This window comes from Pygocentrus nattereri, chromosome 21 (genome assembly GCF_015220715.1).
Source record: "Pygocentrus nattereri isolate fPygNat1 chromosome 21, fPygNat1.pri, whole genome shotgun sequence".
Lineage (NCBI taxonomy): Eukaryota > Metazoa > Chordata > Actinopteri > Characiformes > Serrasalmidae > Pygocentrus > Pygocentrus nattereri.
The window spans coordinates 20,644,732-20,662,685 of record NC_051231.1 but is presented as its reverse complement, the minus strand read 5'-3'; the positions used below and the strand labels follow the sequence as shown (position 1 = coordinate 20,662,685).

Here is a 17,954-nt window from a genome sequence, read left to right as displayed (position 1 = left end):
TACAACCCCAATTCCAATGAAGTTGGAACGTTGTGTAAAACATAAATAAAAACAGAATATGATGATTTGGAAATGCTTTTCAACCTATATTCAATTGAACACACTACAAAGACAAGATATTTAATGTTCAAACAGATAAAGTTTATTGTTTTTTGCAAATATTCACTCATTTTGAATTTGATGCCTGCAACACGTTCCAAAGAAGTTGGGACAGGGGCATGTTTACCACTGAGTTACATCACCTTTCCTTTTAACAACACTCAATAAGTGTTTGGGAACTAAGGACACTAATTGTTGAAGCTTTGTAGGTGGAATTCTTTCCCATTATTGCTTGATGTACAACTTCATTTGCTCAACAGTCCGGGGTCTCCGTTGTCGTATTTTGCGCTTCATAATGTGCCACACATTTTCAGTGGGAGACAGGTCTGGACTGCAGGCAGGCCATTGCAGGCATTGCACATTGAGAAACGTTGTTCTTAAACTGTTGGACTATTTGCTCACGCAGTTGTTCACAAAGTGGTGAACCTCGCCCCATCCTTGCTTGTGAATGACCGAGCCTTTCAGGGATGCTTCCTTTATACCCAATCATGACACTCACCTGTTTCCAATTAACCTGTTCACGTGTGGAATGTTCCAAACAGGTGTTTTTGAGCATTCCTCAACTTTCCCAGTCTTTTGTTGCCCCTGTCCCAACTTCTTTGGAACGTGTTACAGGCATCAAATTCAAAATGAGTGAATATTTGCAAAAAACGATAAAGTTTATCTGTTTGAACATTAAATATCTTGTCTTTGTAGTGTATTCAATTGAATATAGGTTGATAAGGGTTTGCAAATCATCGTATTCTGTTTTTATTTATGTTTTACACAACGTTCCAAATTCATTGGAATTTGCAATGTTCTTTTGTCATTATGGTATATGTGAATGACTGGATTATAGACGGGATGTATTAATTATGTATTAATGTCCAGTCAGTAGCCATGAGACCTACATGCTTTATCTACATAGTCATACATTAATACAAACACTCAGAAAATACATATAGGCCCATTTTTGACTCTGTCCTGTGTTCTTCAGAGTCTCCACTGTGGCCTAAAGAGGTTCTGGAGCCAGTGGTGGTCAGTGAGGGGTCTCCGCTGATCCTGCCCTGCAATCCACCTCCTGGCCTGCCTCCTCCGAACACCTTCTGGATGAACAGTGGTATGCCTCTTTCTTCTTCATTGTTTGTTGGTTGGTTGTACTTACTGCCTCTGTTTCTGTCTCTCTGTAAATTTCTTTCTCTATTACTAGCTCCATTTCCATCCAAGGAATTTTTTGCTTCAAAAAGTAGCTGTAGAAGTGGATATTATTGATAATGTTACAAAAACCTGTATTGGAAAAAAAGAAATAAAATAAAAATGCAATTATCAGTAGTTTATAGAAAAGTTAGAGAAGCCAATATTACACAAGTTACGATATAAAATTAGAGATGGAAACCAATACTTGTGTAATAACAGTATTTTTATTACAGGAAATGTCTTCATTAGGTGAAGCATTTTTAGTTTTAGATGTAGGTTTGATGGAAACAAGCTGATGGATGGCAAATTGCAAGTATGTCTTTTTGCATTTTCAGTTCGATTGCAATTTGCACAGAAATTGAATGGAAACATAGCTAGTGTCACTCTTTCTTGCTCTCTCTCTCTCTCTCTCTCTCTCTCTCTCTCTCTCTCTCTCTCTCTCTCTCACCCACCGTGTCCTGAGGGTAGCTGTGTCTTACTGCTGAGCTAGTGTGCATGTATGAGTGAGAGCATGTGTGCATGGGACTGCAGTGCCTCGCAAAGAGCTGAGAAGGCATTTTAGCAGCCTCAACCTCAGGAGTCACACATGCCCATTTATTAGGCATATTCATTACATTGGTAACATAGTACTGGTAAAATACTAAATGATGTTGGGAAAAAATCCTGCTATGATTATTTTAGGTTTATGATATAAATATTGCAATTTAAAAAACAAAAAATTACTAGTTAAAGTGTTCTCCAATTAACATACTTAACACTCTACCAATTAGAAGGTTGTGGGTAATTGACATATCTATGCTCCACCCACAAATGAATTCTATCGCAGCAGCTGTTGATAGGTTGGTAAAACTTTACAGAATGTTGGCAAGAAATGTAATGAAAAACTGAAATCCAGTTTTTGTCAAGATAATTTAGTTCCATTGTTATTTTCAAATGTTATTTATTTTGTGCATGTGTAAAAGGTCACACTGTTAGGGTGGTTTGGGTATAGTTTTTGTCATGTAGTTGAGCTAATGTTAGCATGGTGGCATTTTTGTTGCCATTTTGATCAGCTAAAACAACATAATTCAGTTTAGTAGTGTTGAATTTTAAGCTGAAAAGTCAATATTACGTAGCAAATCTAAACTCCACCCTACAAATGAGTGGGATTTTTGCTCTTCAAACAACAAGCTTCTTCAACGTCAAAACAGTTGCTATGAAAGAATGCATTTGCGGGCAGAACATGGATAGGTCAGTACAGGCAACACTTCAATATGAGTAGATTCTAAGATACTAAAAGGCCCATATTCTGCAACAATTATGTATTTTACTTTTTTCTCCTGAGGTCCACTTGCAATAATGTTATGTACCAAAATGTTTTACACTTTAGAATAAACAGGATGTTTTTGCTACAGTTTTTGCTACAGTCTCTTCAAGACTGATACATGTAAATGACCTCTGTTCTGCTTGCTTCCTTTGCACTGGGCCTCATTCAAAAAGTTCAGGCTGAAACACTCTTTATAACTTTATAAGCACTAGTGGGCAGAAGCCCTAGAATAGGCTCCAGCGCCACCAGTAACCCAGAGGAATAAGTGGCATAGATAATGAGTGAGTGAAAGATGAGTGGGCAGTGTCAGTCTGTGTCAGTGTGAAGATTCCTTTCTGTACTTTGCTCCTCCTACATGACCACACCATCCATCTCTTGAAGCTGCCCTGCATTTAGCATGACTTATTGTGATAAAACACATGACTAGCCAACGGCATCAACATCAGAAACAGAGTTACTGTGTCACTCTTAATGACTGCCAGCTCACTCAGCTGCATCTCACCCTCATTCCTCACTGTATCCTGAAGAGACACAGTCTAGGAAATGGCATGAGTGACAAAGTGCAGTTCACACTAGCTTTGCATACTAAGCTTTCAGAAGCTCACAGGCTTTATTTGCCAAACCTAATAAGCTTTTCACTAAGGATGTACAGGGAAGATGTAAGAATATGAAGTTTATTGTATTACAGTCTCCTCCAAAGTATCGGAACAGCAAGGCAAATTCTTTTGTTTTTGCTATACACCGAAAAACTTTGTGTTTGAGATCAAAAGATGATTGAGAAATAGATAAGAATTTCAGCTATTGTTTCCTGATATTTACATCTAAATATGTTAAATAAGTTACAACATGGCACCTTTTCCTTGAGGCATATTTTATTTTATTGGCAGTGTGCTTTGAGTCATTTTTTTTTTTCGCATGACGGTTCCGATTAGATTAGATGCTTAAGAAGATTAAGATTGGCTGACAGCATCTTTCTGTAGACTTCTGAATTAATTCTGCTACTGCCTCATCAATACTTCATCAATAAAGTTTAGCAAGTCCATACCAGAAGCAGCCATGCAAGCCCAAGCTATGATACTACCTCCACCATGCTTATACCATAAATTGTGTGTTGTAGATCATGAACAGATCCTTTCTTTCCTTCATCTTGGCCATTTCACCACTTTGGTTGAAGTTAATCTTTGTTCCATCAGTGCATAAAACACCAGAACTTTTTTTTAAGAATTCCAATGTCTCTGGTCAATTTTCCATCTTTTCCCAGCTTTAAAATGGCTTGATTCGGCTTGCTTTTCTCCCATAGACTATTCTCTGGTCTTCATGTTGGTTTATCCTTTTTAACAGCAAATGCAGTCTTTATAGATGAAACCCATGGACATTTAGAGCTATGAATTATTCGTACAGTCGATGTAACAGGGCACACCTAGGCAACAAGAAGCACCTGTCAACCAGTATTTTTGCTCACTTAAAAAATGGGTGGCTTTAAACAAAAGGTGCCACATTGTAGACGTGTAACACATTTCACTGTAAATATCAGCCCAGAGGAAACATTTTCTTTCTTAAGATTGTCTCTAAGAAATTAAGCACATCTCAATATTATATTAATTAAGGATGACTGATTTCTGAATTGTTTTAACTAAACCCCCCTAGGAGAAAAGAAGACTGACATCAGCATTTCCCTATAAGACATCCTGGTGATAAATGAGAAAAACAGAAGGTCACCTACTGCACTTTCAGACAACGATGAGATCCGACACTCTTAAAGAGATATTATTCAGCTGAGACTGCAGTGAGATGAGTCAAACACTAAAGAGTTAAGTCACATGCGTGACAACATTTTAATCAAAGTGAGAACATCTGAGGGTTATATCTCAGGAGCCAAATTTCAGAAACAGGGAAAAATGGTTGAAGTCTCACTCTGATTTTAAACTGGACTTAACCATGTCTAGGAGTACCTGGCATAAAGATGAGATCTCAATTTCTTTCCTATGGGGGAAATCAGCTGAAACTTTGATCTGTCATCTCATTTTGATCTTTTGATCTCAAACCCAAGTGTCTTTAGTGTATATCAAAGACAAAATCAATGACCTTGCTATTCCAAAACTTTTGAAGGCAATTGTGAAACAATACACTTTATTGTTGCATCTTTGGGAAAAAAAACTCATTAGTTTTGAGAAACATAAGCCTTTGGGCTTCTGAAAGTTATGCTAGTATGAACTGCACTTTGTCACTCATATCATCATCTGGCCTGTTTCTTTGAGAGATGTAGTGTACAGCAAGGAAAGAGGATGAGATGCACTCAAAGCATGTTTCAAATAATACTAATAACAACAAATTATTAATAATACTTTGAAATTGAGTGTGGACAGTATATTAATGTAAGGCACTTTTTGAGCACATTTTTTTAGCTGTAATAAAAAATCTATTAGATCAACAAACCACTGATTTGTATCAAATCAAGGTGTGAATTTGGTGAAACTTTCCACCCCTGGTTTTCACAGCAATTGTCTCTTCTTTTCTCCAGCCATGATGCCCATAACACAGGACAGCCGGGTGTCAATGGGACTGAATGGGGACCTCTATTTCTCCAATGTGTTAGCTAAGGATGCTAGCACTGACTACAGCTGCAATGCTCGATTTCTCTTCACGCACACCATCCAGCAGAAGAACCCCTTTTCCCTGAAAGTCATGACAAGTAAGAACTGGCCCAGAATTGGCTGTCCAGTGCACTTTTTGTGTTTGTGTTTGCCCAGTGCTAAATTCAGTGTATATAACAGAGAATTTGTTGTGAGAAATACCAATCAATAATATCTACCAGGTTGGTCAGACACTAGAGGGAGCAGTAGAGATAGTTCACAATTAATGTGTTCCTATAGAGCTTTTGTACAAAATTGTAGTTTTGTTATACTTAATTATTTTTATACAGGAATATGTTATATTTTACATATTATACATCTTTTCTCAATATAGAGCAGCATAAAAAGTGGAAAGATTCTGGTGTGTGAAATACGTTTCTCTACTTTACAAAATTTAAGGAAGCTCCAGAATCAATGGCTAAATAATTAAGCCATTTAGTGTTAATCACTCCCATGCATGTTTTGCAATTATGTTTTAGTATAATGGCAGAAATAGGAAGTGGCCAGGCTCCCTATAAATTGGGTCTCTCAGTATATCAGAGGATGAATACTGACAAATAGGGGGTACAATGTGTCCCTCTAGTGGTGGTCTGATTGTACTGCACCAGGCTTCAATTTCAAGTTGAATGACAGACCTTCACTTTCATTTTGTTTCTTCGCAGCATTTCTTCCATATAACTCCTGTATTCATTTGTATTCATTTTGATGATCGTAAGCTATGCTAAAGACCGAAAGAATGTAAAACATGCTAAGGGGCCTTCTGCGTAAAAGTTCTGTTTTTTAAAAACATTTAAAGCTATTCTTAACATTAAATAATCTTTCCTAGCACCAAACACATAACTCCCAAGCATATAATGTTTCTTACAAAGCATGTAGTTATTACATTGTACCAGTCTATAATTACATTATTAGAAATGTAATCAGGCTTTTTATTACATCCGAAGTTCTAACATGACATTGCTTTTCCAGTGACACCCATAATCACTAGGAGGAAATCAAAATTGATTCTATTGATCCAGCAAGCATTCAACATGAATAATATGACTCAGGGGAGCCAGCCCCCCTCTTAGTGACAGCTGTCAGTGGTTTTTGTTCACCACTTATTTGTAGACAAGACCAGTGACAGATGCACAGAGAATTGTAAATAACATATTGTGTATTTTCTTGGCATACTTTCTACAGTTAAGTGGATAATGTTGGTTGTAGTGGTATTCAGACACCATATTTTTATATTTATTTATTTATGCAACTTTTCAGTTGTGTTCACATCGAGATTAAGATTGAACACGTTGGGCATTATTCATCAATATAAATTCATTCTTAAATTTGTTCCTGAGAAAGGTACTGACAAAAAGTCTACATCAGATTCATGACAGGTTCTTAAACTGCTCTTGAGTGTGTGTGGATTCTGTTTTTACCGAAGAACAAATCCCAAATAAGAAAACATTGGTAAATGTCAGAATGTCAAGTGTTTTTTAAGAAGGAATTTCTTCTTACGAATGGTTGGTAAATGAGGCCCAGTGTTTTTTGAGCACAAAAACCTCCCCAATGTTGTAAATAATCCTACTGGATTGTTATGTTTAGTATAGTAGGTCTTGATATTACACAGATACTTTTTAAAAACTAATTTTCAGCCATTTTAGAATCTGCTACAGCTCCATTCATCATTCTGGACACATATAAAATTTCTTATTTTTTATAGTTTGCAGAACTACTAATTATTTAAACCTGTGAAACTGAACAGGAATAGCATATTACAAATATTTTATGCAACATAAACGGGATTGTATTTGCTCATATTCAAAATATGCATGCAGCATATCCACAAAATGCTAATTTTAGTGCACAGTTTCTGTTTATTTGCTAGGTTTAACATATTGGACAAAAATAAAACATAAATTATGATCTGCCACAGCTTTTGCACAGGTCACATTTGATGTTTTATGCTTTTTTCCAACATAGTTTTCCAAAATTAAGCAAATAAACAAAGAAATGACCAGTGGTTGTGAAAAAAAGAGAATAGAGTCAGGCTAACCACTCTGTATATAAGCAATTTCAAAGGAGAAAGCTTTTTCTGGATGTTGATGGTGTAACTCTGTCCACAGAGGAGCCTTATAATGACACACACTCCTCTCTGAACGACACTGACCTGTATGGTGGTGAGTCCCTAAGGCCTCAGCAGTTTCTCCCCCTCCCTTTAAACCAGCTCTAGTCTCAATTTCTTAATCTTCTAACAGGACTAATGCTCATGCTTCTAACCACTTACCCAGGGGAGCCTATAAATACTTCAGGCTATTTCGAGTTCAGCGAATTTTGGGGTAAAAAAAAAAACAAGCCACTTCTAGACCTTAGAACCAGCTGTCAAGTTTCATATGCAAACAGATGCAGGCTTTGTGAACCCCCAGGGGGTCTAGACCGTCATCTTCATCCTGCGTCAAGAAAGTCTCTACCAGGAGCGCGCTATGGATCCACCATTCACTCGGAACCTGTGCCATTGTGCCGGCGGAGACATGTCACAGGGTTGTGGAACACATGTTCCTGGCACTTCCATAGGCTAATCCTCAAGGCCTATTCTGCCCTCCCCATGCCACTAACAATAGGCCTCGTCCCTCTGTTCACAGGCTATGCTAATAGCCCCAGGCAATGCTAATTTCACTGCTGTATGTGTGAATGCAGCACAATCAGCACTAACTCTGACATTTTCTTCACATTTTCCTCGTTTGAGCCGTGTGGTAACAGGAAATCTCATCTGTAGCTAAATGTGTGTTCTGTCCTTATTTCATTTTTTTTTCAGCCATGCTATCAATACTATTTATTGCTAGCATCTGATCATTTGAGAGATGGCCTGCAAAAACCCTTCATTTGATGAAATTATGTTTGGGCTTTTTATATATCTCTCAAGGCTACAAAAATTAGCAAAATCATTTCATCAAAGATTTTGTTACATTCCATCAAGGTTCCTGTTTTATTAAGAAGAACAATTTAAGACATTTAAATAATTAAATTATTAAATGAAATTGTGAATTTCCCCCCTGTGGGACTAATAAAGGATTATCTTATCTTATCTTATCTTATCTTATCTTATTAGCAATTATTTAAAAATGATCTATTATTTTATTTATGAACTTTGCCATCATGTTGCTATAGACATTGTTCCATGTAAATTCCATTATTAGTTAAACATATATAATTTCTAAGTTAGAGTAAATAATATTTTTACACCAAGATCTGATGTATTGACTCACATCAGTTATTTCATTATTTACGAACATTGTTCGTGTGTGTGTGTGTGTGTGTGTGTGTGTGTGTGTGTGTGTATGTGTATATACACGCACACACACACACACATTTATTTATTTATTTATTTATATGTATGTACTCCTTTTGTACTCGAGAAAGTGTTTTCTTCTTGTTCATAGACAATGCTGTAATGTTCAACATCACATATAGTAGGCATGTCCTGATCCATCCACGCATATTATTATGGCTATATATATTTATATATATATATATATATATAGATAGATAGATAGATAGATAGATAGATAGATAGATAGATAGATAGATAGATAGAGAGAGAGAGAGAGAGAGAGAGAGAGAGAGAGAGAGAGAGAGAGAGAGAGAGAGATTGATTTCTAGTGTTATCTGTGTATTGCATATGATTTTACACTGGAAACTGAGCATAGGTCATTTAAACTGCAGCCCAAATTCATGAAGTAGGGTGACATTTTTGCCAACTGTCTGTGTATCTTATCTAAACTTATGACAGTTGCTATGATACCAATGTTGTGAATATTAGTACTTTCTTCTGCTTCTATAGCTCTTGGAATCAACATAGTAAAACCAAGCAGTGCCTTATTGACTCATGACTCATGATTACCAAACCAAGAAGGTGTAGGGTTTGTAGTTGATTTTCGCAGCCAATCTGCGAAAAAACAAAACAAGAACAGCCCTCTTTATGTAATGATGTCACCTTTAAATCAGGTGCTCCATACAGGTCCTTTAATATTATAAGTCTGTCTAGAAAATGAAAGTCTAGGTTTGATCAAGTCAGATAGGGTGAGATTAGTCAGTAAATATGTAATAAATTAACATTATATTCTTTACTGTGACCGTCGTTGTTGTGGTTGATGTATACATGTTTAATGTGTCTTTACATTTGGCTTATTGTTTGTGCTTAGACTGATTAGAGCCACATCTAACTGCTACTGGTCTTCAGGCAAAAGTGTTATTCTCTGTTCCTAACTTTATGTTAGTGTTTATTTGTGCATATTTCAGGCGATAAACTCGTATTTTGTTCTCCACAGCACGCAAAATTCCTGAAAATGCACCTAGCTTTCTCTCTCCCTCTGGATTGCACAGCTCCAAGATGGTGCTCCGTGGGGAAGACCTTCTTTTGGAGTGTATCGCTGCAGGAGTGTGAGTGACTTGGAAATAAAACACACTCAGACAAACACTACAGTTCAAATGCTTGGAATCACGTTCATTTTAATAATTACTGTCATTTTACATTAGTAGTAACTAGAGCTGATTTTTTTTTCCAAATTCAGTACAGATATTACAACCTTTGAAATTAGCATTTTTTAAATGGAAGCACTACACTTAAATGTATGATATTTTGTTCAAACTGAAGGTAGTAGCATTACTGAGCATTCAATATCTGAAAAAACTTTTTTTGGTCAACAAGAAGCTAATATATTATAAATAATATACATTAGTGATCTGTTGACTGTACTTTTTTCACTCAAGATTTGATCATCACTTTTCAAATACAGATTCAGTTTGTTAGTATGCAAAACTTTAAACCATAATTGTGCTTGGTTATATAAGAGTCTTTTATGTGCGAAAATGGGTGAAGGCTCAATGAAATCCATAGCATAAAATATCAAATACTATGTTTTTGTACCATTTTCAATTTAGTGCAGATCAAACAGAATTTACTAAACACTGCTTTCTGTTTTTTATTAGCATTTCACATACTGTGCCAATGTCTTTGGAATTGGGGCTGTAGAATAATTTTGTATATGTGACTGAAACCTACATTGTTTTAATTTCATTAAAAAATGTAAACTTCAGACTTTGCTTATAGTAGCCACATTTAGAATATGGTAGCCATGTACAGATCTTTGGTATAAACCATCTCACCTTTCTGTTCCACACGCAGCCCAACCCCTAACGTCAAGTGGTTTAAGAATGGCGGGGATCTGCCGGAAAGGAAGGTGAAGTTTGAGAACTACAATAAAACTCTGCGTATCGTTTCTGTGTCAGAGGAGGACTTAGGAGACTACGTCTGCATGGCCAGTAATAAGATTGGCAGCATTCGACACTCTATCTCGGTTCAAGTAAAAGGTCAGACTCAAAGCAAGTTTGTCTCTGATGTTTTGGTCTACAGGCTTTACATGCTGCATGTTACTGTTGCAAGCCTACACAGAAAGAAATAATATACTGAAGCTACTTGATTCAAATGTGTGCATCATTTTCACATGAATAAAACTTATAACATAGATGTAATATAGAACATAGAAGTCTGGGTGTTGAGATTCATTTATGATACCAACTGAATTATTTAAGTACTAGAGTTTTGAAAAATTCTGTTATTTAGTACCAACTTTCTGTACCTAAGCAGTCAGTCTTACCATCATCCATGAGCCAGTTAGCATACTTGTTCTTGATTGGCTGTCTTCTTTTCATATGCATTAACATAGCTTGGTTAGCCTGCAGTCAGTTGAGGCCTGTAAATAAGCTGAACGATTTGGGAAAAATGTCTAACTGTGATTTTTCTGACCCATTTTGCTTTCCAGGCAATTTTAGAAGATAGAAAATCCACTTTTTTAGAAGATTAGCAAATCCACTTGTTCTGGCTTGAAGCTTGGACATATAGTGGGCCACAGTGCCAGTTAATTGTATTTTTCATGTCTAAAGCTAACCGTGTATTTTAAAGGAAACCAATGTCTTTTTGGCCAAAATAATAATTACTCAACGGACCTTCTAATCGTTGTTTGTTCTGAGACCTCCCCTTGACTTTGAATGGAGACCTCCTCCTGACTGGTCCAAATCATTATGTTGGTTGTTCTGAGACCTCACACTGACAGTGAAGGGTCCAAATAACCATGTTGTTTGTTTGATATCGTTCAGATTTCAAAATCAAAGTATTTGAAAAAATTGAATGATACCCATTCCATATTTCATTCATGTGAAAATGATATGGATCAAGTAAATTCAGAGCATTTCTCTTTTCAGAAAGATATGATTCTTACTCTCTTTCTTTTTTTCATTTTCCCACAGCTGCTCCCTATTGGCTCAATAAGCCTACCAACCTGGTGCTTGCCCCAGGTGAGAATGGACAGTTGGTATGCCTAGCCAGTGGAAACCCTAAGCCCAGCATTGAGTGGCTAGTAAATGGAGAGCCAATAGAGAGTGAGTCTGCCCTGCAAAAGTTCCATTCATAACATAAGAGGATGCTACACTACATCACAACACATATTCAGGTGCCCAGTTTTGTGATCTCTTTGTCTGTTTTCTGTATCTGAAACTGCAGGTTCGTTGCCGAACCCGAGTAGGGATGTGGTAGGTGATGCAATCATCTTCAGGTCTGTGCAAATCAGCACCAGTGCTGTGTACCAGTGCAATGCCTCAAACGAACATGGATACCTGCTGGCCAACGCTTTCGTCAACATACTAGGTAACAAACTGCAAAGACAGTTCACAATATAGTTTGTTTTCTTTTGCTCTTCTTACGTAGTGACTTTAACGTAGTGTTAGAGGGCTTTACCACCACGCACACTGCCTGCTTTAACTCCTCTTTCAGCAGAGGTAGAGCCTGGTAATAAGACAGTGAACCCACATTTGTAAAGAAGTGCATAGAGTAAGTCACAGACAGTTATAAAGTGTTCCTATACATGGACAATTTCCTAAATCCTCCCTAATCATGTTTATTAGTCACAAATCATTGTAAAACCATGCACACAGATAAGTGCACATCCACCTGAAATCTTTATACAGTGGGACACAACAGCAATGTTAAAGTCCACCTGCAATCAAAATGGACCTTTTACCTTGTTAGTTTAACTCACCATGTGGCCATGAGTGACAGGGATGCAGCCTCACTTCCTGCTCTAAAATTCATAGGTGTGGCTAAATAAGGCCATCTATGGACTATGGCAGCTTGAACTAATTCGGTAGCATGGCCGTAATTAGATCAGTCAGATCAAAGGAATATAGGTGCAAAATCTGATATCCCACACTTTATATAAATGAGCCCCCAGATGTTTTAGAACGGGCGCAGATCCCAGGCAGAGTTCATTTCTGAAGATCTGATGCACAGTTGTGATTGAGCCAGGCCTGATGTTTTCTTTTACAGATATGGCACCTCGCTTGCTGGGCCCCAAGAACCAGCTGATTAAAGTGATTGAGAATCATCAAGCCTTCCTGGACTGCCCTTTCTTCGGTTCACCATATCCAGACGTGCGCTGGTGAGCTCCAGACAGATTATTTAAAGGCTTAAGCCAGACACCAGAGTCCAGCACAGTTTGCTGCTCAAACACACCAACTAATCCTGGTAATTATTTGAAAGTTGAATCAGGTGTATGTGTTTGAACAGGAAAATACCCAAACAGTGCTGGAATGAGGCCCTCCAGTACCAGAATTGATGACCCCAGCTTGAAAGTTTTGAGGCTTGACGTGCAGATGATTGCTTTATCGACTGAAAAACACTATCTCATGTGTTTGTTGGTCCATCTAGGTTCAAGAATGGCCATGGCATTGTTCTGGACGGTGTAAAGTATAGGTTACATAACAATGGTACACTGGAGATCAAGCGGGCTCGCCCTGAAGACCAAGGAACATACACGTTCGTGGCCAGCAACATCCTGGGCAAGGCTGAGGATCAAGTCCGCTTGGAAGTCAAGGGTGCGAAATATTTATTATTATTATTATATTTTGTTTTAAAGTTGCACTGTGTAAGATTTGTTGAAATCAAAAGTAGTAGCATTACTGAGTAAGAAGGGGGAAAATTTTGCTTGCACTGCTGCGTCATTCTGTAAAGCCTGAAATAGTAATTCAGAGGTGTCGGGTAGGACTTGGTGGAGCAATTCATATGTATTTATATATTAAAGACAGATATGCAAGCTCAGAAAGAAAGTCCACCTCGATGTTTAGGTCTCAAATGCAAAATACGTTCTCTTTGAATACTCATGAATGCTTATAATTATCAGATTATTTGCTCATAATTCTGTTCATTATTTTTATATTATCCATAAGACAGCCCATTTTGAAGTCATTGCCTCTGTGATGTCATGAAAACCAACACATTTACATATTTCTGCCTGTTCTGGCCACATCATTTTAGTCCATTTATACAATGGGTATGTCATTTACATTACACTGTATGCCATTTGCACCTTAGGAAATAGACACAGACTTGTACTGTACCTCTATTTCTTACAGTGTAATGTTCTTCATTAAAGGTGTTAAAAGTATGCTGTGTCTTTCCAGAGCCAACACGAATAGTCCGGATCCCAGAGCACCTCTCTGCCAATCGTGGAAGTCTGGCCCGGTTTGACTGCAGAATCAAACACGACCACACACTCCCTATCACAGTCAGCTGGTTTAAAGATGACAAGCCCCTCGGTTTTGGTTGGATGTATGGAAATACAGACTTCTACCACTGCAGATTATACAGTACTGTGCAAAAGTCTGATGACCTCCCCTATTAATTGTAGTTCCAGCATGATCCCAAACACATTCAGTGATGTTGAGTCTGGACTCTGAGCCAAGTTCCTTGTTCTGAACACTAGCATCTTCTTGGAAGATTTGTAGATTTTCCTGTTTTTTTCCATTTCCTATTCTTGACAGCTTTGCATCCTTTCAGACTTCCATCCCAGAACTGTTATGGCTGGATTTTAAATTAATGAAGGTCACTGATTTTGGCACAGTACTGTAAACTCAGTTCTTTTTTCATTGCTTGTATTGTGTATCATATGTTATATTGTTTTAAATGTAACTAAAATGTGTGTGCTGCATTTAGGAGCAAGTATAAGAAGGATGAGGACTCAATGTCGATCCACAACATCCACAGTGACGATGAGGGAACCTACACATGCACAGTCACGACAGAGTTAGATCAAGATTCTGCCTCTGCCCGCCTTACTGTACTGGGTACATACCGACACACATGCTCATACACACGCACATGCACTCACACATCTACACACACAGAAACCTATATGCATGCTCATACATACACTCACACAAAACACATGCAAGCCTGTACACAGAAACACACTGACAAATCTAGTGCAGAGTAATACAATGTTCCCTTATGCACAGAATGCTTATTCTGTTGCTTTAACATTTACTCACACTCCTCATGCTTCTCTAAGACTTTAACATACATCACTGTGGATATTGCCATATGTAACTTGATATCCAATGGCCAATATTCATGATGTTTAACCTAAACTGTGTGTCCTTCCTTTTGTACTTTAAAATATCTGTTTTCTTCTAGTTCATAGACAATGCTGTAATGTTCAACATCACATAGAGTAGGCATGTCCTGATCCATCCACGCATATTATCATGGCTATTCAGCTGGATCTAGTTCCAGTCCCTGTTTCATGCCATGGAAATGATCATTATTCAAAACCTGCAAGGCATGTTTTCAGAAGTTGAGAAGAGATCTAAAAGTCTTCGGTGTGAAACTGTTTTACAGTTCAGTATGAAAACTGCTGAAAAAATGCTGGTGTTTCAACTATGAGATGCCATATTTTGTTTTAGTGCTGGCTTGTAAAATATGAGTGCATGGATAATACACTTCAAGACTACTTTCTGCCACTTACTGCAAGTGTACCACCAAAAGCACAATAGGCCAAAAAAACCCAAACATATTGGTTTTATTTTTATAAAATAATTAAATTAATTTTACTACAGTACTAATCTGATCAGATTGGATCTGTGACAGCCAGGAATTTCCACTGTTTTTTTTTATTTTATTTCTGCACTGTTAAATCACAGAGATGTAAACAAAGTCGACTGATTTTCTTTATAGTGAAAATAACAGGAGCCAGGGGTTGCATTGTATATAATACAAATATATATAAATTCACATAATATATAAATTATATTGAAGCATAATCTAAAATCTAAAATAATACAGATAATATGTAAATATATGTAGATGATATATGTACTTTATTATATGCTATATATACTTTATTATTAGTTTATTTTTGTTTATATATATAAATATATATATATATATATATATATATATATATATATATATATATATATATATATATATATATATATATATGGTAAATCTGAAAAATACACTTTCTTTGAGTACTATTATGACCTCGTGTGTCTCTTTGCCATGAAACGTTTAAAGAATTAAAAAGAATTTTTAGGCCCAAACCTCATCTCAAAACTTTTGTAAATAATGTATTAGTAATCAGGCAACATATTCATTAACTTTGCCATGTTACATACATACACTATATTGCCAAAAGTATTCGCTTGTCTGCTTTCACACATGAATTTGAGTGACATCCCATTCTTAATCCATAGGGTTTAATATGATGTTGGCCCACCCTTTGCAGCTATAACAGCTTCAATTCTTCTGTCAAGGTTTTCCACAAGGGTTAGGAGTGTGTTTAGGGGAATTTTTGACCATTCTTCCAGAAGCACATTTGTGAGGTCAGATACTGATGTTGAACAAGAAGGCCTGGCTCGCAGTCTCCACTCTAATTCATCCCAAAGGTGTTCTCTCGGGCTGAAGTCAGGACTAATTGCAGGCCAATCAAGTTCTTACACACCTAAGTCGCTCATCCATGTATTTATGAACCTTGATTTGTGCACTGGTGTGCATTCATTTTGGAACAGGAAGGGGCCATCCCCAAACTATTCCCACAAAGTTGGGAGCATGAAACTGTCCAAAATCTCTTGGTTTGCTGAAGCATTAAAAGTTCCTTTTACTGGAATTAAGGGCCCAAGCCCAACTCCCAAAAAACAACCCCACACTATAATCCCCCCTCCACCAAACTTTACATTTGGTACAGCACAATCAGACAAGTACCGTTTTCCTGGCAACCATACCCAAACTCGTCCATCGGATTTCCAGATGGAAAAGTGTGATTCGTCACTCCAGAGAACACGTCTCCACTGCTCTAGAGTCTAGTGGCGGTGCTTCACACCACTGCATTCAATGCTTTACATTGCACTTGGTGATGTAAGGCTTGGATGCCGCTGCTCGATCATGGAAACCCATTCCATGAAGCTCTCTTTACACTGTTCTTCAGCTAATCTGAAGGCCACATGAAGTTTGGAGGTCTGTAGCAATTGACTCTGCATAAAGTTGATGACCTCCGCTGACCCTGCTTTGTTGGTCTACCACTTTGTGGCTGAGTTGCTGTTGTTCCCAATCGCTTCCACTGTGTTATAATACCACTGACAGTTAACTGGAATATTTAGTAATGAGGAAAATTCATGACTGGACTTGTTGCACAGGTGGCATCCTATCATGGTACCACGCTGGAATTCACTGAGCTCCTGAGAGCGACCCTTTCTTTCACTAATGTAGAAGCAGTCTGCAGGCCTAGGTGCTTGGTTTTATACACCTGTGGCCATGGAAGTGATTGAAACGCCTGAATTCAATGATTTGGATGGGTGAGTGAATACTTTTGGCGATATAGTGTGTCTCTTCCTGTGCTGTAGCGTTTAGAGGCATTCAACATTTTTGATCTGGGGCTAGATTCACAAAAGCTTTCCTAAGAAAAAACTTACAATGACAAACACTAGAATGTTCTTAAATGCAATTCTGATAAAAAAAGTTTTCAAATATTCCCTGAAGAAAGTTTTATTTATGAAAAAGATTTAATTGTTTTCGTATGTAGGCTGAAGGTTGTTAGTCATGTATGCCATTAATATCATGTTAAATTTTACGGACTACCAGAAATTAGACCATTATTTCCATTAGCAGCTCACATCAGGCCCCTAGGACAGCAAAATAAACAGAGACGAACCAAACATTCAACAAAATCACGAAAGGTGGTGGTGGAGGAAATAGCATGTACATATCCTATGTATATAAATATCATGTACATATATACATATCCTATGTATATACCTAGGAGATAGGATATATATTTATATCATATAGCTGTGAAAATCATCAGAAGTTACAGTTTAAGAGGTTTGCCCTTTCAATTCTTACAGGCTAGGACAAGAATGAGACCAAATGTAATTGTCCTTAAGAGAGACATAAAGAAAGAAATTAAGAAAATTCTAGGAAGTTTTTTGAAGAATAAAATTATACCTCTTATTATAATTATAGCTTTTTTTCTTGAGTATTCAGTTATGAAAAAAAAGGAAAAATTTATTTCTTAAGATGCTTTTGTGAATCTGGTCCCTGGTTCCTACCACACCTCTGTGAACAATTCTGTATTGGTAAGTTTCTCTAGAAAAGCAGGAGCAAAAAATAAATGGATCAGGACATTCCTAGCATATAGTGCATGTCTATGCAATACTTGACTCACTGTCTGTAGTCAGTATTTTGTGTTGTTTTATAGTATGGTTGTCCACTTATCTAAGCTCAATAGCATAGATACTAAACATTTCAGTGTTTAATCACTTTAGTAATAGACTGACTAACCATTAACATTTCATATTTGACCTCACAGAAGATGATTCCCTGTCTCCCTCAAAACCTAGTGCCTTCGCAGGTAACACGACCTTCCTTTGTG

At 37.2% G+C, this 17,954-nt stretch overlaps 1 protein-coding gene across 19 annotated transcripts in view; it reads left to right on the top strand.

Moving 5' to 3' along the window:
* nfasca (neurofascin homolog (chicken) a) overlaps positions 1–17,954 on the top strand; it is a 137,486-nt gene that overhangs the window by 79,944 nt on the left and 39,588 nt on the right. For 13 of the 19 annotated variants that reach the window (XR_005129296.1, XM_037532442.1, XM_037532444.1 and 10 more), the window contains 12 exons: positions 1,076–1,198; positions 5,103–5,273; positions 7,320–7,373; positions 9,522–9,633; positions 10,379–10,563; positions 11,500–11,631; positions 11,753–11,896; positions 12,575–12,686; positions 12,956–13,122; positions 13,708–13,855; positions 14,240–14,370; positions 17,892–17,933. Coding sequence is in view for 18 of the 19 variants with exons in the window: in XM_037532442.1 (XP_037388339.1) it covers positions 1,076–1,198; positions 5,103–5,273; positions 7,320–7,373; positions 9,522–9,633; positions 10,379–10,563; positions 11,500–11,631; positions 11,753–11,896; positions 12,575–12,686; positions 12,956–13,122; positions 13,708–13,855; positions 14,240–14,370; positions 17,892–17,933 (1,521 nt within the window). In the remaining variant the exon portion in view is untranslated. The remainder of the gene's footprint in view (positions 1–1,075; positions 1,199–5,102; positions 5,274–7,319; positions 7,374–9,521; positions 9,634–10,378; positions 10,564–11,499; positions 11,632–11,752; positions 11,897–12,574; positions 12,687–12,955; positions 13,123–13,707; positions 13,856–14,239; positions 14,371–17,891; positions 17,934–17,954) is intronic. The other 6 variants (XM_037532449.1, XM_037532458.1, XM_037532454.1 and 3 more) reach the window with 3 other exon arrangements.